At 34.1% G+C, this 25,449-nt stretch overlaps 1 protein-coding gene across 3 annotated transcripts in view; it reads left to right on the forward strand.

Moving 5' to 3' along the window:
- ZDHHC21 (zDHHC palmitoyltransferase 21) overlaps window positions 1–24,588 on the forward strand; it is an 85,707-nt gene extending 61,119 nt beyond the window's left edge. For all 3 annotated transcript variants that reach the window (XM_082401687.1, XM_082401688.1, XM_082401689.1), the window contains exon 8: window positions 159–24,588. In XM_082401687.1, the coding sequence (XP_082257813.1) occupies window positions 159–291 (133 nt within the window). In that variant the 3' untranslated portion in view covers window positions 292–24,588. The remainder of the gene's footprint in view (window positions 1–158) is intronic.
- Window positions 24,589–25,449: the final 861 nt, after the last annotated feature.

The raw sequence follows: 25,449 nt of genomic DNA on the forward strand, positions 1-25,449 counted from the left end.
TCAGCTGCATGCCGTAATGAAAGAAAAGCTGTATTTGTGATGCTGGGACACAATTCATCAGAGTCCAGTAATGGATCCCCAGCCAACCTGTATTGTTTTAGCTGACTGAAGTGCACCATGGGAGTGCTGTCTTTCACTAATAATGCTGTCTTCTGTAGATCGAGGCCCCGAAAGCCATGGCAGCAGACCTTCTCAGAAGTTTTTGGCACTCGTTGGAAGATCCTGTGGTTTATTCCTTTCAGGCAGAGGCAACCACTGCGAGTTCCCTACCACTTTGCCAATCACGTCTAAACAGATGGATGGTGGGCACAGATGGGTCCTCCATGCTGGAAATGCGTTACAGGTTTTCTGATAATAGAACTATGACAGTCTTCAAGTCAATTAAAATCCACCCACCAATCTTAGGCATCATAATGTGCCCCAGGCTTTATTTTAATAGTGATCTTGATCCTGTTGTGGGACTAATACATGATCTATATTTAAGTTTTAAAGCATGTTTACTTTCAAATTAGCTTTCCACAGGGATTTCTTTAAATGCTTTTGTTATTAAACTCAAAAGGCAGTGATTGGGATGAAATAATTGTACATAATTTCTTTTAGTACTGACACTGCTACAGATTTTACTTTATGGGAAATTTCAGATGTTTATTTAAATTTTTCACCCTTAAGCAGTACTAATCAAATCTGAATTTCATTCTTTAGGTTTTATAAAAGTTGATACACCTTATATGTAAATTTTCTTTTTCAAATACAATTTTATGTTATACTTCCTTTTATATGTGCTGCAAGATTTTTTAAAATGCAGCATATAGGATTGAACAACAACAAAAAAACAAAAACAGCAACAAAAAGGACAGTGTTTTCTTAGAAGTAGCTTTCTAATGTTTTTCTTCTCTTCATCAAAAACAAAATTAAAACACCACTAAAGTAAAACACCAACTACCTACCTTATTTTAAAGGAAAGATTAATTTTTTTTCACATTAACTTTCCCATTTCTTTCCCCTGTACTGTTGTAATTATTGGTTTTTGTTAAAATATTTGCTCCAAGGGGAAATTTTTGACCAAACAGGCATGTGTTCCTATTTTACCCTAAGATTTTTATTAGCAAAAAGGGTAAAGAATTTGCAATAATTCCACTGATACCTTTTCTAGTGTAGTTATGTTAGAATGCATATGTTTTTAAAATGCTAGTATAACTAGATAATATATAATGTATAGTATAAAGAAGAATATTGTGCTTTTAAAAAAAATATGTATACTTTTTACTTTTGTTTACCTACTAATAGATCTAAAATTACACCGTGAAGGTTTTTATATAATAGATATTGGCCAACTAATATTGAAATTTTATTTATAGGAAGTTACTAGTAAAAGTAAGTAATTTTGTGTACCTGTAATCACCCAGATTGAAATTCAATTTTAATTGACCAACTATAATCTGGATTGAGAGACCTTTTGTTAGTAGCCAATGTTAGGAAATGACCTTAAAATGAGAAAATATAATAATCTATATTCATTATTAGCCTTATACAAATTTAAATTGCTAATTGTGATGGTCTCTTGGAAAGCATAGAATATTTGTGTGAGAAAAAATTTAGCATGGTTTGAAAAAAATTCAGTTAAAAATTTTTTTCCATTAGAATACTGCAAAATCCATATATCTTTAAAAATTAATTATGTACTCAGCCTTTCCCTTGAAGAGAGGATTGAAGGGGTATCTAGTGTTCTTGGAGCATATCAATATTTTCTTTTTGGTTAGTTTTGGTAGTAAGGAGTCATACCTGAGAAATCATGAAACAGAAGGTTACCATTGTCAGCTAGTTAACTCTACTGTGGTTATTTTTTAGAAATTATAAATATCTCCTAAAATAATAGAGTAAGGTCTACTCAGAGATACAAATACCATGTCTTTCATGTTCTGATTACAATGCTTTATTGTTTAAAAACTTAGTGGCAGATGGAAATATTTATTGGTGCTGATAAGATTCATAGTAAATTTAATATAAGAAGTATATTTATAGAGCTTAATGAACCACAAAATTAGTACATATATTCATTCCAGGCAGATGGGTTGGGTTTTGACCAAATTTGGCCTGGTGACTGAACTGTTATAAGGAGTAATGTATAGATAATGTAGATAGATGTCAGTCAGATGCCTTATGCTGTATACATTCCTTTCAAATAAGGACATTGAGAAAACAGCAGAGCCAAGTGAAGACCCCCTAAAGAGCTTTATGTACGTATTTATACTTCATATGGTAGCAGTAGCTACCTTGAAAGGTACCAGGGAGGTACTCAGTGCCAACCTCTGCCTCAGTAATGAGAATCAAGAGGTGGTCTCTTTCCCACTCTGACGGTTTCTGATTTTGGTTTTCTTAGGTTTCCCAGTTCTAGGGCACCTCTTCCCACCTTTCTCTTTACCTTCCCTGATCCTGATCCCTCTGTACCTGATTTCTCTAAATTACTGGAATACAAACAAATGCACTAGGCAAGGCATATATTTATTTTTGTTTGAATGGCAGAAATGCTACATATCAATATATTTATGTAGGAATCTATATAAAGTATATCTATTTATACTTACGCTGTAACTTTCAGTATTTCAAAGTTAGCACACCTAACTGGGTTTTATGATTCTTGTTAGACAACTTGAGAGAGAACACCTGGCACTTTCCTAGGGAGTCCATAAACTCTAGTGTGCTCTCTGCGCCCTCTTTTGGCTAATTGATGTAATTATACTGGCTCTAGAGATTTATTGCCCAAGTGAAATGTGTACCCAAATTCTGAACATTTCAGAGGTACAAACTTAAGGGAAGTCTATGTACAAAAATGTAAGGTTTTATGAAAATGAATGTGTTCCTATTTATGATTCTGATGTCTGGTTCATACATATATGACTACTTTGCTTCATTTATGTATATTCATATTATATTTTTTACTATCAGACAAATTTATATCAGATCAGGATAAATAAATATAAACCATTTCATGAATTTTATTTTGAACCTTATTTTGGCAAATTAAGTCCTTAGAATTAAAAAGTCATTACCTTAAAACTACCAATTTATTACAAAACAGATTTATCGTAGTTAAAATGGCAAGCCAGTGTCTAATGTGTTTTACTGAATATCTAAAAAAATACATTCAGTTTTTTAATCCCAGTTTTGGAATGATTTTTTTTTAACTGATTCAATTGCATTAAAATAATAAGAGATTAATAATTCTTTCTATACTTCTCTTCATTCTTTTTAACTTTCCTATTGTGAGTTAGAGCTGTAGCTTTAGTAGCCAGTTTATTATATATTCTGGATAACCATGAAAATAACTAATGATGTTGAGCATTAGAAAATAATTATGAGCAGTGAGATTACTGATGTAATCTGTATATTGGATGAAGTATTTCCTTATAAACATTTCATTTCATTTTAAGCGAAATGTATTTTAAAGGATGTTTTACATTCAGCAAAGTCATTAATTGGACTTCTGGAAACGAAAGTAGTTGTTAAGTACTTGTTATAAGTTGCACCTCTTGAACAATTATGTTTGTTGCTGTTCTTTTCTGCAAACAAAAATGTTTATGGGCTCAAGATTGTAGGCAAAAAGTGACTGAGTTCAGAACTTTAAAAATATTAAGTTAGCTAATGTTCCATTGTGAGAAAAATGCTATTCTGCTTCAGAGTTGTATTAAAAATATTTGTGGTTAACATAAGAGATAGGTATACTTAAAATATTAATATATTAATCTCTTTGAACAGAAGAAAGCATAGTTTACTTTTGAGTAATAGAAATAGAGAACATAAGCATAAAGCTCAGTGTAACAGCTAAGTTAAAACTTCTGTCAGAATGAACATCAGTGAATGTTTGCTAATGCTTAGAGGTATTTTTCTCTAAGGATGGTGGCTAATTATAACTGTTCTTCATCAGGCTTTTTCAAGTCACTTTCCTACAAATAATTAGTTGAAGGTGTGTCACCCAAAAGGGTGTATTAATGCTAATCATAAAGACTTGAGTTAGGACAACACCTCCACCCAGGAAGTATGAAGTAGTTTTGATTATAACCACATACCTTTCTATGTGTTAGATAATGGAGCAGTTTGAATGTTCTCACATATGTTGGTATAAAATCACAATGTATCCAGCTTTAGTTTACAATGGTATTAATATTAACAGAGCTGCTAGTCTTTCCCTGGACTTTAGTGTCTACTTCCCTTGTGCTTCATGTATGAATAGACTACTTAGCTCAAGTTTACTAAACTATTGCTGCTTCATTAAATAAGTTTTGACATGACCTCTATATATGTAGATATATCTAGAATTTACTTGGTACAGTTTACACTTACAAACATTAAATAATTTATTAATAGATATAAGTATTAGATTTTTTACCCAATTCTACTACTGTTGCTTTCAAAAATATAAGTACTGGCAAATGTAGTTAGTAAGTCATGTACATTTAGTATGTTCTACTTGCTAGTATTAGTAACCATATAATTAACAAATGAATGAGTGTATTATTTAATGTCCACATTTGTTACCTTCGATCCTAAGAATCCTCTGAATTTCTCTGTAAATCACAAATTTCATTATGCTCTGAATTTAGCCATTCTCAATTGAATTCTAGAATATTCTTCAGCAGAATGTGAGAAAGTAATAGAACCAACTTGCTTGAAGTATTTTGAACCAATGTTGTTCTTCTGTATATCAGTCAGTATTTAGCATTTCAGCTGCATTTAAGATGATGATGGTTTAACTTCAGGAAGTGTTTTCTCTGATGTCTCCTTTCATTATCATTGTGCAATTTTTAACAACAAAATTTACTACATTTTTGTCTGCTCTTCAGATGTTGTAATACTGCCTGCTAGTGCTAATTTGAAACAGAAATAATAATGGTGTTTATCCTTATGTCATTGGTATTTTCGGTATTTTCCATTATCATTATTTTTTTAACTATTATTATTTCCTTTTTCCCTTGTCTACCATAGAGGACAGGTACAAATGAGTAGTGAGTAGCCAAAATTGGATAAATAGAGTATTAAGATGGAGAGAAGGCTAGACAGAGCATGTAAAATCAGCATCTCAGCAGCAGGGTTTACTGGATACAGAATCTGTGACGTCAGAGAATTCCTCTGCTACAATCATTTCAGCCTTATCTCTTGTTGACACTGTTTCACTGTAAGAGTTGTTGATGCATGTAAGCGTTTAGTTGGAGTTATTTTATCCAAGGAGTGTATATTGCTGATTCTTGTCAGCTAGTCAGATACCTTTAAGAAATTATTTTGAATTTTAAATATCGTAAGTGTACAGTGTACGCTAACATGAAGTGTCAAGAATTATGCGGAAGTACAGCTACTTAATGCCAAGCAGAAATGAATAGGTTGCCCAAGGTTTGATTGAAAAAGCTGGGACCTTTTTATAAGTCTCCTCTTGCAGAGAAAGGATATACTAAATATTGTAGTAAAATCTGTCAACAGAGGGAAAATCAACAGTTTGTATATAAGGGGTAATTTTCACTTTAAAATTTGGACTATTTCAGTTTTTCATATCTTGAGGGTCTCCGTAGCTATTGGTATTGTGAATCCCTGTAACATGTAATATGGTGCTTACCACAGTTGTTCAACACTCTGATGTTTTGGGTATTGATAGCTGTATATCTAAACAGAGATATGGACAAAACGGTAGCAACGAAAGGTGGTCTTTTTGTGGTTTTGCTTGTCTGTTGACTAAATACAGGGTTTACCTACGTAGGCTGTCAACTAAAGGGAGAGCTATTCTGCATATTGCATGCTCGGTGTTCTTGCCAGGGTGTGTCGGGTGACATTGGAACTACTGGTGCCTGAAGTTAGTGTTTCACAGCCTCAACAGCTACGACATCCTGGTGCTACTCACTTTAGCATTGAGTGACATTTTTAATTCCCATACCAAAGAGTTAATTTTCTTTTTGGTTCACTGAGTTTTCTTCTCACATCCTTGTGTTTATAAAGTAGAATTTAATGTTACTAAGAACAATTTTGATTAATAGATCTTAGTTTTTGCACACTGCTGCCTCAATTTAATTGGCTTTAAATGTCTCTCACTTGGTCTGTTTTTTTCTTTTTTTTTTTTACTTAGAAAGTAAAGTAAAAAGACTTTTTTTTTTTTTACTTAATATGGTCTTTAATTTTGTATTTTCGTATAGATTGGCTACTTTAAAAAGTAGTTTAATAGGTCGAACTTAAAAAGATAATTGAAACACTTTACACAAGATTTTTTTGTTTTATTCTGCAGGAATAAATGAGAAATAATAACTCTTATTTCTACAGATGAACTCTGTAGCTTGTTGGGCCTTTTTAATAAATGCTAAAGCAAAATGCTAAAAGGGCCCATTCTGATTACAGATGAAGAATTCTGCATCTCTGTGTGTGTGTGTGTGTGTGTGTGTGTAATCCTTAGTGGTATTAAAGAATGATAATTGCCATTTGTCTGTTTTGCAAATAAAGATAAAATTAAAGAACGTTTTAAAAATATACGCATGTGTGATATATGTATGCACACACACGCACACACACACTCTTGCCCAAGAGGAAATGCAAAACTTTGATTTAAAAGCAAAATGAAAATTGAACTTTACCAAAAAAGAAAAAAAGCCTGGATGTTGTTACTCACTTTACATAAGTTAGAGTTAAGAGTATTTTTAAAACTAATTCTGCTTAGTGATTCATTTTACAAAAAATGGGAGAGAACATCCTTTAGAGTAGTTGTCCAAATGTAATACTGCTATGTGTACTATCCTGGTTCCCTATTTTTTTCCACAGACTTCTAAAACACTCATTTAGTGTCCTTAAAAAAACCGTAGCTGAAATGATTAAAAATTTTGGCGAGAAGATAACTGTGTGTATGTATTCAAAAAGGAGACAATCACATTTGAGAATGCTTTGCATAGTTTTCAATCCACTAAAATCATTCTGTCTTTGAATGTAGATACAATATATGGTTTTGCAGTGAATTCTGAATGGAAAAAAATCAAGTCAAACTAGTGTGAGATGTGACTTAGGATCATTTGAATGATATGTAGAAATACAGATGTACATATTTTTAGGGGTAAAGACAAAATTTAAAAGCAAAATGGGAAGAGACAACATTGTCTCTCTCTGTCAACAATATATTTTCTAGATTTTGTTGCGACAATATCAGTTCTGAGTTACTCAGCTTGTTTATGTGTTACTTAAATTAATGTGGCTGAATGCAGTTATTTGTTCAAGTTATTGGGTAGTAGAAGATTCACAACTATCTGCTGTCCTCCAGAGATGAATATTAAAAAGAAATATCTACTTTAGCATAGGTAGAATAAAGCGACTAAATGATACAATAGGAAGAAGTTTCTCCACAATTGGAGATACTCAGACAAATAAGTCGCAGGTCTAAACTGGGGGAATAGAATAGGCTTTTGGGAGAACTGAGCTTAGATGATCTTGCTTGTAGGAGCTTTATGCCCCTGGAATTAGTCTTTTTAAAATGTGACTGGCAAGTTTAATGAATAGGCAAAATTTGTGATATTTCAAGGCTCCTAAAATTTTGTGTCAACCTCAAATGGTGTCTAATATTATATCCCTAAAATAAAAGACTTTTATTTTAATAGTGGTATGTTCCAAGTGCCATATGACGGTCCTGTTTTTACATTTATCAGGCATTTTTTCATTCAGTGCATATGTTTAAATCTGAGTGCTGTTTTGCTGCATGTCTGTTTTACCTTGTCAGTTCCCCTAAGAGCATTTAAAGAAAAATCTTCACTGACATTTCTTGTGCTAAAGGTAATAAGGAAAATGGTAGTTGAGGGATATGAGAATAGATTGAGAAGAGGGAGGAAAAATGACAAGTGGGAGCCATGTATCTGAGATATACTTGTTTAAATGAAAAGTCTACACTGGTTCTTAAAATGAAAAACAAACCATGTATCTACCTTAAGAACGGTGTTTTGTTTTTAATTTATTTTAACGATTTAGTTTTATTCATGTAATATTTCTGTTTTCTTTGCAGATTGTTTTTAATTTAAATTGTGGAGTTTTTACTTCTCTTGAAATGTATTATGTACTGTATTTTTAGAAATCTTATTTTTAAATAAATATTTTTTAAAAACATAGGACTGTTCTTCTCCCCCACCTCTGTATTTATTAAAATCAACCCAAATTCTAGATTTCAGCACTATCAGTGTGGCAGGCCACTTTGTTTAGTTTTATGCAATTTGGATAATTAGTCATACTTAGTAGCCTTAGGATTTTGTTCTATTATAATCTCAAAATTGTTCATATATTCAAGAAAAACTGGGTATACATAGTAGGGTTGAAATTGACAAATGCAGTATTTCTAGTTAGGCATATTTGTTTAGAGATGACCCAATTGGCTAGATTCAGTCACCCAGTTTATTTAACATTTATTGTGCCAGACAGTATTTTATGGAAATATTTTTTCTTTGTGGAATAATTTACGTAAAATAAAATGCAGAGAGTATATATCTAGGCATTGTTTTAGATCTAGGGGTATTAAATTACCTAGAGCCTTTGCTGTTATGGAGTTATAGTCTAAGAGTATCTGGGTGGCTTTTTATTGACAAATTTCGTAAGTCTCAACTAATTGCTTTACTTGTATATGCAAGAAGTGAGAACAGAGACGTTTATATTAGTGGGTATAAATTGGTCAAAAATATCTGAAAAGACAAATCAGTATGTCTTAGAAACAATGAAGGTGTAGAAACTGAGATTGAAAGATAGGGGCTTAAGTTTATTTTAAAAATCCCTTCTTAAATTTTTATTACCGGAAAAGTAATGTTGATAAATACTCTGAATTAACAGATAAGTTAAACGACTTGATAGAGTTTCAGATAAAACTATAAACTTTGCTGCATTGGTAAATGAAAGCAAATTGTTGCATGCTGACAAACCTTAAAGGATTATAAAACTTTATTCTTGTTCCTTTTTCAATTTCCTTTGCTCTGATTCAAAGCAGCATTTACAATAATTGTGCTTTCTCAGTGATGATAAATTATAATTCTCAAGCTTTTTGGTCTCAGAACTCCTTTGTATTCATAAAAATTATTACAGGCCCCAAGGAGTTTTTGCTTATATAAATAGTCTTTATCAATATTGACTATATTAGAAATTAAAACTGAGTATTTTAAATGCTTATTTATTAATTCACTTAAACATACCAATAATAAACCTATTGCATGTTAACATAAATAATGTATTTTTATTTAGAGATCTATGATTTTACATTTTTTTCAAAGTTCTAATATCTGCCTTTATAAAAGAAAGTTGGATCCTGATACTCTTGCACACTCAATCCGTTGCATTGTTATTTTGGCTGAAGTATCTAGAAAAATCTGGTTTCGTGCAAATAATGAAATTGGAAAAAGGAAGAATATTTTAATAGTCTTTTCAAGTGCCTGTGGATATTCTTTGATAATATAAAAGTCTCAACAAGTTATGGTTTCTTAAAGTTTAGTTGCATTGTAGAACCGGAAACAATACCAAGGAACTTTTCCTACTCTGTTACATTAAAAGCCATTGGTCTCTTTTTCACTTTGGAAAGTTCTCTTCACCCATACATGATTTTGTGACATCATTCATTAGTCATTTGGAAACTATTGGAGTAACACAGATCTTCCAAGTGTTACACATTTCATTCGATAAAAATAAGATAAAATTAGATTAAATTAGAAATTTAAAACTAATATTACCACTGATTTGGTCAGAAAAGTAGGTACTAGAAAACTGTTAAGCTCATAATGACACATTACATTTTGTAAAATCCTAATTTTCATGTAAAAGCTTGAGTTTTATTATTGGTAACCACAATGTCAGTGATTTTCCTTAAGGTGACAGGTTCACTTCACTCATTTTGAGAAAATGTTTGCCAGATACCCATGTCTGAAAAATGAAAGTTTGCCAGTTATTCTTTGAAGTAAAAAATGATGTTCCATGAAAAATGTGGCTAGTTCAGCTTGCAACTCAGTAGCACCAGTGCTTTTTTCCTCAGGAATGAACAGTCATACTTGGGAATGCAGGTAAAGGGCTTCATGTTTACTTCCCATGTTGTCAAACAGAATATTCAAAATGTACTCAAAGGACAAGATTTAATAAAAAAAAAATATTTTTACTGATGCATCAAGAGCATATTAAGTGAAGCTGGCTTGTCATTTTCTTTTTTAAGCTGAGGTTTGTTTGAATCTACTTAATTTGAGTCTGTTTAGGGAGGAAAGCAATGGGGGTTGGGGGGAGGTAGGACAGAACACTATGCATTTGAGACTCCAGTGCATTTACTCTATATTTGATAAGTGAAAAGGAGCATTAGCTGCTTAAAAAGAGAATTTGTATTTCTGTATGCCTGCTTTTGAAGTACTTAAAATGTAGCGTTCTTAAAGATTCACATCTATTCAGCCTTGTTATAAAGAGACAAAAACTAAAAATACATGATAGTATTATAATACTGCAAAATCATTTGAGAAGCTGCCAGATACTGTAAGTGAACAAATGCGTACAAATGCTGCTCTAGGCTGATCAATTATCCATATGAGCAGCAATTACATTAGTGTGCAAGGGCAATTGGAGGGAAAATTGGACCCTGTGGACATCCAGCTGAGCAAACAGGACTGAGGAAGGATAGAGGATGTGTGTTGCTTTGGAAAAAAAAAATCTAAGCTTACTTAAAAAAATATTTGTATCAGTCACAGCACATTCTTTATATGTCCTCTGGTTGCCTAGTATTTTTCAAATTAGCCCTTTTCTCCAAACAAAAACGTGCCTCTGTTTAAAGATCAAACACCCAAATAGCAATGTGTTTTGCATGTGAAAAAGCCAGAATAATTCAGGAAATAGAGAACTTGGAATATACAAATCCAAACATTCAGATGCTACTGTACATATATGCTTAAGTATGTTGTTAGTAGTAAATTGTGGAATGGTCTGGATGATATTTATCTTTCTTAATACTGAAATTTACTATTTTTATAACTAGAAGTGTTCCCTCACTCTAATGAGTGATGGTTCTTGGCATAAACTGAATGATTGAGGATGTAATACAATGTGGAGTTGTTATAGTTCCACCTTGAAGCTGTGGGTGAGTAATCTTGAATAAGGAATGACCATCAAGTTAATGAAATTTGTTCTATAAACTGTATAAGCTGTGTAGCTGTTGGACCAAATACCCTCATTCTATTTAACAGGTTCATATTTTAATGGCAACTAAAAATAACCAATATCAAATTTTGGGGGTGGTCTACACATGTTATAACTTGATGTCTGATTTAGAGAGTTCTTGAGTGTTTGAAAGCATTTCACATGTTCTCAACATGGAAAAGTATCCACAATATAAAATACCAATCCATACAAAGTGCTCTAATTTTTGCCATTCATTTTCCATGTGTATTTTCTATATTGGAAAAATAATTTCAGTAATTTGGGTGATCCCGGTGGTAGATAATCTCTAAAAGGACCTCGGGTGTTCCCCACCTCCTGGTATTCAAACTCTTGTAGAATTTTCCCCTTTTCCCTCCCTGGAAGTAAACACTATTCTAAATTTGGAATGTATTATTCCCAAACATGTTTTTGTACTTTCACGTGTGTAAACATGAGAAATATTTTATTATTTGATGATTTTTTAAATTTACATAAACCTCCTCACAGCAGTTCTTATCTTTTGTTCTTTCTTTTTTTTTTTTTTTTTCCTCCGTAGCACTTACCACCATCTAGAACTAAATGTGAAAAATCCCCTCTTCCACTGTCCACTCCAAAGGTAGCTACTGAATAGCCTGGTATCCATCATTCTTCTTCCTTTCCTTCACATATCTCATATCTATCTATCTATCTATCTATTCTCATACGCATGGTTATTTGGCTTTCAAGGGAGACCCAACTAACTTTTCTGTGATTTGCCTTTTTAACAATATATCTTGGTGATCATCCATATCATGACATAATAGTCTATCCCATTCTTTCTAACTTTTCTGTAGATCTCATCATATTAATATCCTATAAGTATAAATAAAATATAGATATATAAAATAAGTATATTCAACCATGCCTCTATAATGAACTTCAAATATATTCCTTTTTTTTGCTATTGGTAACAATGTTACAGTAAACACTTGTACAAAAATCTTTGTGTCCATTTGCTAGTATTTCTGTAAGTAGATTTCTAGAAGTGAAATAAGTCAAAGGATGTGTATATTTTTAATTTTGATAAGAAATACCAAATTGTCTCCCAAAATTATTTAATTTACACACAGCCTCACTTGGTACCGTTAATCTTTAAAATTTGTGTCAGTCTAATAGAGGTGGGCATCTGTTCATTTTTTTTCTTCTCCAAATTCCTTGTTTATGGCATTTGACTCTTTACTTTTCCTTATTGAGTGTTATTAACTCTTTATATTTCCTGGATATTGTTTTTTAATTTATTCAATATGTTTCTAAATTTTAGCCCAGTCTCTTGTTTTTCTTTATGGTTTTTCTTTACTGCTGTGTAACAAATAACCCCAAACTTAGTGGCACAAAACAACCAACCGTTTTCTTATGGTCACGGATTCTGTGGGTCAGGAATTCAGAAAGGGCACAGCAGTTTTTCTCTGTTCCATAGTGTCTGAGGCCTCAGCTAGAAAGTTTTGAAGACTGTGAAGGAATCTATTACTGGGAACTGCAATCAGCCAAAGCCTCATTTACTCACATGTCTGATGGTTGATGCTGGCTGTCAGCTGGGACCTCAGCTGGGGCTGTAATGGAGAACACCTGCCTGGGTCTTTCCATGTATCTGAGCTTCCTCACAGTATGATGGCTGGATTCCAGGAGAGTAGCCCAAGAGAACCAGGTAGGAGCTATATCACCTTTTGTGACCTAGTTTCAGAAGTCACAAGCCTGCTGTAGTCTCAACCCTGCCTGAAAGAGAATGTGGACTCCACTTCTTGGGAAGAGTGTCAAATTCACATTTAACAAAAAAATCATCTTGGAAGGGAGGTATTGTTGAGGACATATATGGAAAATAAAATCTGCCACAATCATTATATTTTATGGAAGAATTAAGTTATCTTGAAATTTAAACATTTTAAGATGTCTGGGGTTTTATCTTGTTTTAAAAAGCCTTTCCTCAATCAAGATTATATATTTTCCTTTATTTTTCAAAAAACTTTGATAGTTTTGCTCTTTTGTATTATGCTGCTGAATCCATTTAGATACTTTTATAAACTCCAGTGTAACTTTAATTTTTGTAAACTTCAGTGTTTTTGTGTATTTCTGTAAACTTTTATTTTTGTAATAAGTGTATAGTAGGAGATTAACTTTAAATTTTTTTAGATATACAAAATATCACCAACACAATTTTTTGCAAAGTTCATTTTTTCATATAAGATTTATAATGTCATTTGTGTTCTTAAAGGTAAGTAGCATGCATTTTATTCTTCTAATAATTATTGGTAAAAATTTCAAAAGCATTCACCTATATTTTTCTAATTGTAACCTTCATGTAAAAATAGTATTTTTTAATTCCTCCACCCATTTGAAACAATATTTTTTTTATGTTTTAATTCCCTATTTCCACTTATTTTTTAGTGAATATAATTTGGAATTTTATAGATTATTATTTTATATCATCCATTTTAAAATCAGTTTTATTGAGGTATAGTTTATATACAACAAAAGGTAACCATTTTAAGTGTACATTTCAATTAGTTCTTAACAAATATATACACCCTGTGACTACCAGCACAATCAAGATATAGAATATTCATTCAGTCACCACAAAAAATTCCCTGGGGCCACTCACTCCCAACTCTAGGAAACACTGGTCTGCTTTCTCTCACTCTAGATTAGATTTGCCTTTTCCAAAACTTCACATAGATGGACTTACATTAATATGTCCTCTTTTTTTGACAGGCTTCTCAGCATTATGTTTTTGAGATTCATTCATGTTGTGAGTATCAGTTTGTTTCCTTTTCTTACTGAGTGGTATTCTGTTACATAAGTAAACCTCAGTTTTTTAATCTGTTCCACTTCCTGAAACAGTTATGAAGGATTGGTATTATTTATTTAAATGTTGGTTAGGTTTCACCAGTGAAGCTAACTGGACCTTGGCTTTTCTTTGCTAGAAAATTTTTAGTTACTTACTCACTTTGTTAACCTGTTATAGGTCTACTCAGGTTTTCTGTTTCTTCTGTTTTTATTTTTTTAACCATTTTTTAATTGAAGTATACTTAATTTACAACGTTGTATTAGTTTCAGGTGTACAGCAAAGTGATTCATTTATATATACATTCTTTTTCAGATTCTTTTCCATTACAGGCTATTACAAGATATTGAATATAGTTCCCTGTGCTATACAGTAGGCCCTTGTTGTTTATTTTATATATAGTAGTGTGTATACATTAATCCCAAACTCCTAATTTATTTCTCCCCCCCACCCCCCGCTATCCCCTTTGGTAATTATGTTTGTTTTCTATGTCTGTGTGTTTATTTTTGTTCTGTAAATAAGTTCATGTCTATCTTTTTTTTTTTAGATTCCACATGTGATATCACATGATATTTTCCTTTCTCTTCCTGACTTCACTTAATATGATAATTTCTAGGTCCATCCATGTTGCTGCAAATGGCATTATTTCATTCTTTTTTATGGCCGAGTAACATTCCATTGTGTGTGTGTGTGTGTGTGTGTGTGTGTGTGTGTGTATACATATATACACCACATCTTCTTTATCCATTTATCTGTCGATGGACATTTAGGTTGCTTCCATGTCTTGGCTATTGTAAACAGTGCTTCTATGAACATTGGAGTGCATGTATCCTTTCGAATTAGAGTTTTCTCCAGATATATGCCCAGGAGTGGAATTGCAGCATCATATGGTAACTCTATTTTTAGTTTTTTAAGGAACTTCCACACTGTTCTTCATAGTGGCTGCACCAGTCATTCCCACCAACAATGTAAGAGGGTTCCTTTTTCTACACACCATCTCCAGAATTTATTATTTGGAGACTTTTTAATGATGGCCGTTCTGACTGGTGTGAGGCGACACCTCATTGTAGTTTTGATTTGCGTTTCTCTAATAATTAGTAATATTAAGCATCTTTTCATATGACTGTTGGCCATCTGTATGTCTTCTTTGGAGAGAGATCTATTTAGCTCTTCTGCCCATTTTTTTATTGTGTTGTTTGTTTTTTGATATTAAGCTGTATGAGCTGTTTGTATATTTTGGAAATTAATCCCTTGTCGGTAGCATCATTTGCAAATATTTTCTCCCAGTCCATAGGTTGTCTTTTCATTTTGTTTATAGCTTCCTTTGCTGTGCAAAATTAGGAAGAAATAGAAAATATGAACTGACCAATTACCAGTACTGAAATTTAATCAGTAATTTTAAAACTGCCAACAGACAAAAGTCCTAGACCAGATAGCTTCACAGATGAATTCTACCAAACATTTAGAAACGAGTTAACACCTATCATTCTGAAACTATTGCAAAAAAATTTCAGAGGAAGGAACACTTCCGAACTCATTCTATGAGACCAGCTTCACCCTGATACCAAAACCAAAAATACCACACAAAAAAAGAGAAAATTACAGGCCAATATCACTGATTAACATAGATGCAGAAATCTTCAACAAAATACTAGCAAACCGACTTTAACAATATATTAAAAAGATCATGCACCATGAGGAAGTGGGATTTATTCCAGGGATGCAGGATTTTTCAATATCTATAAATCAATGTGATACACCACATTAAATAATTGAAGAATAAAAACCATATGATCACTCAATAGATGCAGGAAAAGCTTTTGATAAATTCAACATTCATTTATGATAAAAACTCTTCAGAAAGTGAACATAGAGGAAACATACCACAACATAATAAAGGCCATATATGACAAACCCACTGCTAACATCATGAGCTCAATGGTGAAAAGCTGAAAGCATTTCTTCTAAGATCAGGAACAAGACAAGGATGCCCACTCTTACCACTTTTATTCAACATAGTTTTGGAAGTACTAGCCACAGCAATCAGAGAAGAAAAATAAGAGGAATCCAAATTGGAAAAGAAGAGGTAAAACTGTCACTGTTTGCAGATGACATGATAATATACGTAGAAAATCCTAAAGATGCTTCCAGAAAACTACTAGAACTCATCAATTAATTACATAAAATTGTTGGATACAAAATTAATATATAGAAATCTGTTGCATTTCTATGCACTAACAATGAAATATCTTAAAGAGAAATTAAGGAAACAATTTCACTTACCATCTCATCAAAAATAATAAAGTACCTAGGAATAAACCTACCTAAGGAGGCAAAAGAACTGTAGTCTGAAAACTATAAGACACTGATGAAAGAAATTGAAGATGACATAAACAGATGGAAAGATATACTGTGTTCTTGGATTGGAAGAATCAATATTGTTAAAATGACCATACTACCCAAGGCAATCTACAGAATCAGTGCAACCCCTATCAAATTACCAGTGGCATTTTTCATGAACTGGAACAAAAAATTCTAAAATTTATATGGAAACACAAAAGACCCTGAATAGCCAAAATGATCTTGAGAAAGAAGAACAGAGCTGGAGTACTCACACTCCCTGACTTCAGACTATACTACAAAGCTACAGTAATGAAAACAATATGGTACTGGCACAAAAACAGACATATAGATTAATGGAACAGGATAGAAAGCCCAGAAATAAACCCACACACTTATGTTCAATTAATCTACAACAAAGTAGGCAAGGATATACAGTGGAGAAAAGACAGTCTCTTCAATAAGTGGTGCTGGGAAAACTGGACAGCTACATGTAAAAAAATGAAATTAGAACATTCTCTAACACCATATACAAAAATAAACTCAAATGGATTAAAGACCTAAATGTAAGGCTAAATAGTATAAAACTCTTAGAGGAAAACATAGGCAGAACACTCTTTGACATAAATCGCAGCAATATTTTTTTGGATCCATCTCCTAGAGTAATGGAAATAAAAACAAAAACAAATAAATGGGATCTATTGCTTCTTAAGTCTGTTTTGGGAATTTATGTCTCTCTAGGAATTTGTCTATTTCATCCAAGTTGTCTAATTTGTTGACACAAGTTGTTCGTAGTATTCCCTTAGATACCTTCTAATTTCTTTTTTTGCAATTAATTTATTTATTTATGGCTGTGTTGGATCTTCATTGCTGCGCACAGGCTTCCTCTAGTTGCGGCGAGTGGGGGCTACTCTTCGTTGTGGTGCGCGGGCGTCTCATTGCAGTGGCTTCTCTTGTTGCGAAGCACGGGCTCTAGGTGCCCGGGCTTCAGCAGTTGTGGCATGTGGGCTCAGTAGTTGTGGTGCATGGACTTAGTTGCTCCATGGCATGTGGGATCTTCCCGGACCAGGGATCAAACCCGTGTCCCCGGCATTGGCAGGCGGATTCTTAACCACTGCACCACCAGGGAAGTCCCACCTTTTAATTTCTGTAGTGTAAGTAGTGATGTCCCCTCTTTTATTCCTAATGTTGGTAACCTGTCTTCCTTTTTTGTCAATTTTGTGATCTTTGTAAAATACATATTTTGTTTTCACTGATTTTCTTTATTTTTTCTATTTCATTGATTTGTACTGTAATTTCTTATTTCCACTCTAGTTTCTTTTCTTCTGCTTGTTTTGAGTTTAGTTTGCTTTTCTTTTTCTAGTTTCTTAAGGTGAAAGTTTAAATTACTGATTTTAAACCATTACTTTTTTTAACATAGATTTTTCAAAGCTATAAATTGCCCTCTTAGCACTGTTTTAGCTGTATCCCATAATTTTGATATGGTGTAGTTTTTTCATTCCATTTTAAATACTTTAATTTCCCTTGTGATTTATTTTTTGATCATAGATTATTTGGAAGTATATTGTTTAACTTGCAAGAATTTAGGAATTTCTCAAATTTATTTCTGCTGTTGATTTCTAACTTAATTTCATTATTGTTGGAAAGTACACTTTTTTCAATTCTTTTAATTTTTTGAGACTTATTTTATGGCCTAGGATATCATGTGTCTTGAAGAATGTTCCAAGTATGTTTGAAAAGAATGTACATTGTGTTGGTTTGGGGTACAGTATTCTATAAATGTCAGTTATGTGAAGTTAGTTAATATGTTTGTTCAAGTCTCTCTCCTTGGTGGTTTTTTGTCTAGTTCTTCTGCCAGTTATTGAGATTAGGCTATTGCAGTATTCAAATATATTGTTGAATTGTTTATTTCTCCTTTTAACTCTTTCAGTTTTTGTATCATTTATTTTAAGGCTCTGTTGTTAGATGAAAATGAATTTATAATTGCTACATCTTCCTGGTTGTATAACTGTTTGGTTTATAACATAGACATTTTATAAAATATATATAACACAATAAGGCAAAGGAGGAGAGGAAATGGACCATATTGAAACAAAGTTTCTGTATTTTACTGGAGTTAAGTGTCATTCCCTAGTAGATAGTGATGAGTTACAATGGACATTCTAGTAGCTGAAGTAACCACTGAGAAAACAGTCCCCCAAAATACAGTTTAAAATCAGTAGAAGAATTAAAATGATACACTAAAAATATATATTTAAGACAAAAGGAGGCAGTAGCAGAGGAACAGAGGGGAAAAAAGGTGTAAGACATAGGAAACAAATAGTGAAATGGTACCTGTAAATATAACCATATCAATAATTACTATTACAATGGTACCTGTAAATATAACCATATCAATAATTACTATTACAATGGTACCTGTAAATATAACCGTATCAATAATTACTATTATAAATTGAATAACAACTCCAATCAAAAGGCACAGATGGTCAGATTGGATAGAAAAGCAAGATCCAACTATTTGCTGTCTACAAGAGACAAAATTTATGTTCAAAGACATAAATAGATTAAAACTAAAAGGGTTACAAAAGATATACCATGGAGGCAGTAATCATAAGAGAGATAGAATAGCTATAATGATATCAGACAAAATAGGTTTTATGCCAAGAAATATTACAAGAGACAAAGAGGGATATTTTATAAAAGAGGTACTTAGGGGTCATGATTTAATAATATCAGTAATTTTTACTGCTTCATGAAGAATTTTCTTAAGTGAGACTGACTCTTTTCTGTGCAGATTTAATGATAATGAACAATGCAGTGATTGCCAGTACAGTTTGATGTAATATGTTGTTTTCTGCTAAGGGACCATAAACCTCAGTTTTAGAACTGCTCAGGCCATTTACACTCAACGTAATTATTTTTATAGTTGTGTTTAAATCTGTCATCTTGCTATTTATTTATTGTTTGTCCTATCTGTTCTTTGTTCTGTATTCTTATCTTTTGGGGATTAATTTAGTATTTTCTTAATACTTCATTTTATCCCCACTATTGGTTTATTAACTCTACCTCTTTTGATTTTTAGTGGTTTCCCTCAAAACTGTAATATGCCTCTTTATCATTCTACTTTTAAATATTATTCTACTTCATGTATAATATAAAAATTATATAATATTTTGCTTCTGTTTCCCTTTTTTCCCTTTTGGATATTGTTGTCATATATTTTGATGATCCATGTGTTATAAACCTCACAGTACGTTGTTACTACTTTTCTTGTACCAGTCAATGATCTTTTAAAGAAATTTTAAAGTAGGAAAAATATTTTAAAGATTTGCCCATCTCTTTACCATTTCTGCTGCTTTTCATTTCTTTTGTAGATCTTGCTTTCCCTGGAAATCTTTTTCCTTCTACCTGAGAATTTCCTTTCACATTTCTTATGATGCAGGCCTACTGATAATGAATTCACTGAACTTTTGTTTGTCTGGACAAGTTTTATTTCACTTTAATTTTTGAAGGATATTTTTGTTGAATATAGAATTCTAAGTTGGTGGGGTTTCTATGCCCCCCAACACACACATTCAGCCCCTTCCATTTCATTGTTTTCTGGCATGCATATTTTCTGGTGAGAATTGTGTTATAATTTTTCCCCCTTTATCTGTAGTTTTCAACAGTTTAATTATAATGTATCTTGGTGTAGTTTTCTTTGTGTTTATGCTGCTTGGGTTTATTAAATACCTTATTAAATCTATGGGTTTATTATATTCATCAAATTTTGAAAACTTTGGCCATTATATCTTCAAATATTTTGTCCACCTCATCACTTTTAAACATATGCTGTAACACTTTGTGTTGTTCCGTAGGTGACTGAGACTGTGGGGGTTTTTTCAGTCTTTTTTTTAATCTGCCTCTGTCCTTCTGTTTGAATAGTTTCTATTTTGATGTTTCAAGTTCACTGTCTTGTCTTCTGCAATGTCTAATATACTGTTAATCCCATGTAGTGAATTTTTCATTTTAGATATTGTATTTTTTATTTATAGACGTTATATTTAGTTCTTTATGTCATTCATTTCTCTTTTTATTATGTACATGTTTTCCTTTAAATACTTAAACATGATTATAACAGTTGTGTTTTAGGCCCCTTGTCTGTTAATTCCATCATTTCTGTCATTTTTGCATCTGTTTTGATTGACTAACTTTTCTCCTAATTATTAGTTATATGTCCGTACTTCTTTCTGTGTCTAGTGATGCTTGGTTGAATGCTGGACTTTTTGAAATTGATATTTTTGAGCAACGAATATTGTCTTTCTTTAAGAGTGTTGGACTTTGTTATGACAAGCAAAGTTACTTCTGATCAGCTTGATCCTTTGGAGGCTTTGTTTAAAAACGCTAGTTTGATCCTAGTACTGAGGCATGAGTGTTCAGCTTGAACTTCTCCAATCCTGTGTGAGCTCTGAAAATTGTTCAGCTCACAATTTCTCAGTCGTCTTTTGCTCAACCTTGTGGAGTCTCACCTTATACAAGTATGGCTCAGTATTCAGCAGCAGTCTCAGAGATCCTCACAAAGACTTCTGGAGTTCTTGTTCTGTGTGGTACCTTTCCTGTGGTACTCTGCCCTGCAAATCCCAGCCTCCTCTGCCTCTCTGAATTCAGTGAGAGTACCATGCTCTGTGTAGGATTCCCTTCCTTATCTAGCAGCCTGCAAAGTGACTACAAGCAGAAATCCAAGGGGATTTTAGGATTTACCTCATTTGTTTTCCCTTTTTTAGGGGTCATAGTCTTGTACTGCCTGTCAACCAATGTCTCAGAATGGTTGATTCATACATTTTTGTCCACTTTTTTAGTCTTATGGGTGGGGGGTTACATTACTTTTTTAACATTTAAAAACATTTAAAATCTTCACCATCAAGGCTATAAACATACCCATCACTACGCAAAGTTTCCTGCCACTTGCTTTATTATTTTGTATGTGTGTGCTAAAAACACTGAACATGAGATCTACTCTCTTAGCAGATTTTAAGTATACAATGCGGTATTGTTAGCTGTAGGCACTAAGCTGTTTAGTGCATCTCCAGAACTTAATCTTGCATGTCTAAACCTTTGTACCATTTGACCGTCACTTCCCCATTTTCCCATCCCCACAGTTCCTGACAACCACCATTCTACTCCGCTTTTATGAATTTGACTATCTTAGATTCCACATGTAAGTGAGCTCATATAATATTTGTCTTTTTGTATCTGGCTTATTTCACCTAGCATAATAGCCTCCAGGGCCATCCATGTTGTTATAAATGGTAAGATTTCTTTCTTGTTTATGGCCTTGATGGCGGTGCTGGTTTCACAGCTGTATACTTATCCTCAAATTCACTGAGTTGTATACATTATATATGTACCACTTTTTAACCTGCCAATCATACCTCAATAAAGAGGTTTTTAAAAACATTAAAAATCTTTTATTTTAAGAGTGCTTTGGACTCTTGAATGCATTCCCTAGGTATATCTCTGTTTCAACTGGTCACAGGTTTCACTTGACTCACTCGATCTTTCTTCAGCTAAAAGACAAATTAGTGTATATTATTTCCCTTCCAATTCTTTTTTCCCAGGAGACTTGGACCTAGTGAACCTCTGCTCTCAGCAGATGCTCCTTCTTTACTGTGTGATTCCCTGGTGTTCTGAGCCAAGAAAAGGCATGGAGAAATCCAGTGATCAGGGTGCACTTCTTTTGAGGCTCTCTCCATTAACCATTGCCGGTGCTTTGTGACATGGGCTGTAGATTTCAGACAGCACCAGTTTGCCCTTTAGTTTCTGAGCCAGTTCTGTGTGTGTGTGTGTGTGTGTGTTTGTGTTACCTGCTTGGTTGCAAGAAGATGCTGATGAGGACTACTGCAGGAAAAATTGTTTTCATAGAGCATTCCTAATGCATAGAGAGGGATAGTAGCCTTGTTTCCTGGTTTGTACAGGCTCGATCATCTAAGTCAGTGGGCTCATAGTGGGAAGATGGGGACTCTCTTACGCCTTTTCTCAGGCTATTTCTGTTTCATGATTTAAAGCCAGAGTTGGTTGTGACTTGAAGCCTTTATATGTGGTTCTCTTTTTAAATCTTGCCCCAACAGCCTTATAACTAATAATAATAACATATACTTTATTGAGGAATCTCAACATAATGAAGCAAAAACATGAAACTTTTTTTTCTAAATAATTATGCTCTGTTAACTGCCATTTCCATCACGGGTGGTGGGTCCCTTGATGATATTTTACCCAGATTCTGCAACGTTTTCAGTCACTTTTGGTTATCAAAACAGATTAATAAGCCTTGCTCATAATCAGTTTAAAATGTCAGTCTTACATTCAATTCAAAGCTCTTTCTATCCCCATCCCTACCACAAATCGGGCTGGAGATGGGACTTCAGAGCTGCCTCCTCTCCAGGGGTTTGAGTGGGAGAGGACAAGAGGCAGGTCCTTTCACTGTTGGTTGTTCCTGCTTCTCTGGCTACCACTAGCGGGTTATTGACACTTCTGTGTGGCCAGTTTCCCCTTGCCGGCTCTCTGATGGTCTCTTTGGAGGACCTGGGAGAAACAAAGGACACTCTCCTCTGCAGAGCCCTTGATTTGAGGGATCGGGTTTCAGCTTGGCCTCTTTCCTCCCTTTTGATTCCAGTGAAAGACAGTCCCAGCAGCCTCTGTAGCTGGCATGCTTTTGCATGGTAGATGGGGCTCCTTGTTGAGATATAGATGAAATGAAAAAACTCCAGCCACCTCTACGTGGTATCCATCCAGCCATGGAACATTCTTGTATCCTTGCTATGAATGCAGTGGAAGCGTAAGCAGCTTCTCAGCCACTTCTTCCCTCAATTCCACCATCTCTTTCACATTCATTTCTCTAAGCCCAAGGAACACATTAGATCCTCAGCTGACCTGTCGCCTCCCCAAACTTCAGAGTAAGGGTGATCATTAAATCTCTTGGTTAATGCAAAATGGGGGTGTTGGAAACCCCCAAACTTAGAATTTTTCTTAGGATCCGCCTCCCTTAGCCTCTTAGAGAAGAAGCATCAGGTATCCTCCCCCATGGGGAAAGGGAGGTTATTATAGACACTTTTTCTGAATATTCGCCCAGAGGTCACACTTCTCTGCCAGTTCTTCCTTTGTATTAGTAGTGGAGGGGGGTTGGGGCTGGGGTGGGGGAGACTAAAATGAGCACCTCGCAGTAAACGTAGAACATTCTGTGCCATGACTTCTGCATTTGCTGCAATTCCAGGACAATGGAGGAAATCCTGTTTTACAATGACAACATTAATAACCATGAAACTATGCTACTCATGCTAACATTTGCTAAGTATTTACTTGGTGCCAATGCAGGGGCTGAGGGCTTTACAGGCATATCTTCTCTAATCCTTAGAACAAGCCTATGAGATTGTCCCCATTATCTCTGCTCTGCAGGTGAGAAAATTAAGGTTACTCAACTATTAAATAGTAGATTCAAAATTCAGAGCTTGAATCTGCATTTTTAACCATTTTCCCCATATTGGGCATTGGGCTGGCAGTCTTTGTGATGCTACTGAGAGTTTCTATTTTTGGGTTTATCTTTATAGGTATCGATTGGAGAAATTGTAGGGGAAGCACTGGTACTGTTAGAAGCCATTCTCAACCAGAAGTCTCGTTTTCCCCTTTTTAACTTTAGGATTCTGTGACTCAGACGTAAATATAAATACGGTTTAGCAGAGGTTAACAAAACACTCATTGACTTACTGCCAACTTCACTCTAAGTCTCAGGGTTTTTTTTTTTTGTTTTTTTTTTTTTTAGGGAATAACTACCTCTCTGGGAATTAATTTTCTCATGTGTATTTGAATGAATTCCCTCAGGCCACAGATCTGTAATCTGGAAGAGTTCATTTAGCAAATGGCACCCAGCTTTTCTCACCCTGGTTTGCCAAAGACACTGTGAGGCTCTGTTTGAACACAGGCAACAGTACTGGACAGCAGATGTTTGCAAATACAATTTGTTTAATTGCTCAGGCACTTTATAATATATTTTTCTCCTAAGCTGTGGGAAACACATTCTTTATCAGTTTTAAAACAGTGCAACTTTGCAGAGCCACTCTGTCTGCCTTTTTTCCTTGTGCATTGGTCCAGACAGATCGAGTGAACAAAAAGAAGAGAAAGGGGAAGCTGTTGGCAGTTACCCTCAACTTTACCTCTTAGTAGCAGCAACAGCAATATAGAAATGAGTACCTTTTCCTGTACAGCTCCCCACCCACTAAAAAAAAAAAAAAAAAAAAAAACAACCGATAGAAAAGCACTCATGACCATCAAGCTGAAAAGATGAAAAGACAGTCAAGAAGGAGATTCACATGGCAGTAGCCCTTCCTAGCAGCCCATCTTACAGTATCTACAGTTAGTGTCTGAATTCTGGGAATTTCACAGGGACTGGGCATTACCTTGGGGCTGGTGCAAGAGCTAAGGGGAGGTTCCCGTGGGTGCAGTGAGCGCCCAGCATGGCCTTTCAGTCTGTGCGCTGTCACTTTAGCCTCTTACACGTGCTACAGAGCCCCTGACAGTTGCACCCTAGAGGACATGGGTGTGTGGTAAGTTGGTCTAGGTTTCAGGAGATTTGGAGAAAAAAATTTTTTAAGTGTTAGGAATCAACATGAAGGAGACTTCTAAGGCAATTATGCTAAAGAGGATGGATGAAAACTACAATACCGCAGGATGGCAATGAACTTGCAGCTTAAGAAAAGATCACAACTTTGGATTTTATACCACATTCCACTAATATTAGAGGAGAGAAAACTATAGCTTCTGGGGGAAAAAAATACTCAAGTCATTTCCAACCCAGACTCCAAGTTTCTGGAGACAGCTCGTAATGCACCTGGCTACACATGGCCCTTATCTTGTAGATAAACAAGACGGCTTCCTCATAGCGACACAGTATTCAGTGTTCTCATATTAAATGCTTCATTTCAAAGCATTCATCTCATCTCTTCCAACAGATTACAACAAAAGGACAACATTCTTTTGTTTTCCTTTATTATTTTTTTTGCAAGCTGCTGTCTCTGTAACATGTTACAGTGATGGTCAGATTAAAACAGGCCCTTTCAAAAAAAACCCAGTCGACATTGGAGTATTTGAAGAAGATACACAAACCT

Source organism: Balaenoptera borealis, assembly GCF_965194805.1.
Source record: "Balaenoptera borealis genome assembly, chromosome: 8".
Classification (NCBI taxonomy): domain Eukaryota; kingdom Metazoa; phylum Chordata; class Mammalia; order Artiodactyla; family Balaenopteridae; genus Balaenoptera; species Balaenoptera borealis.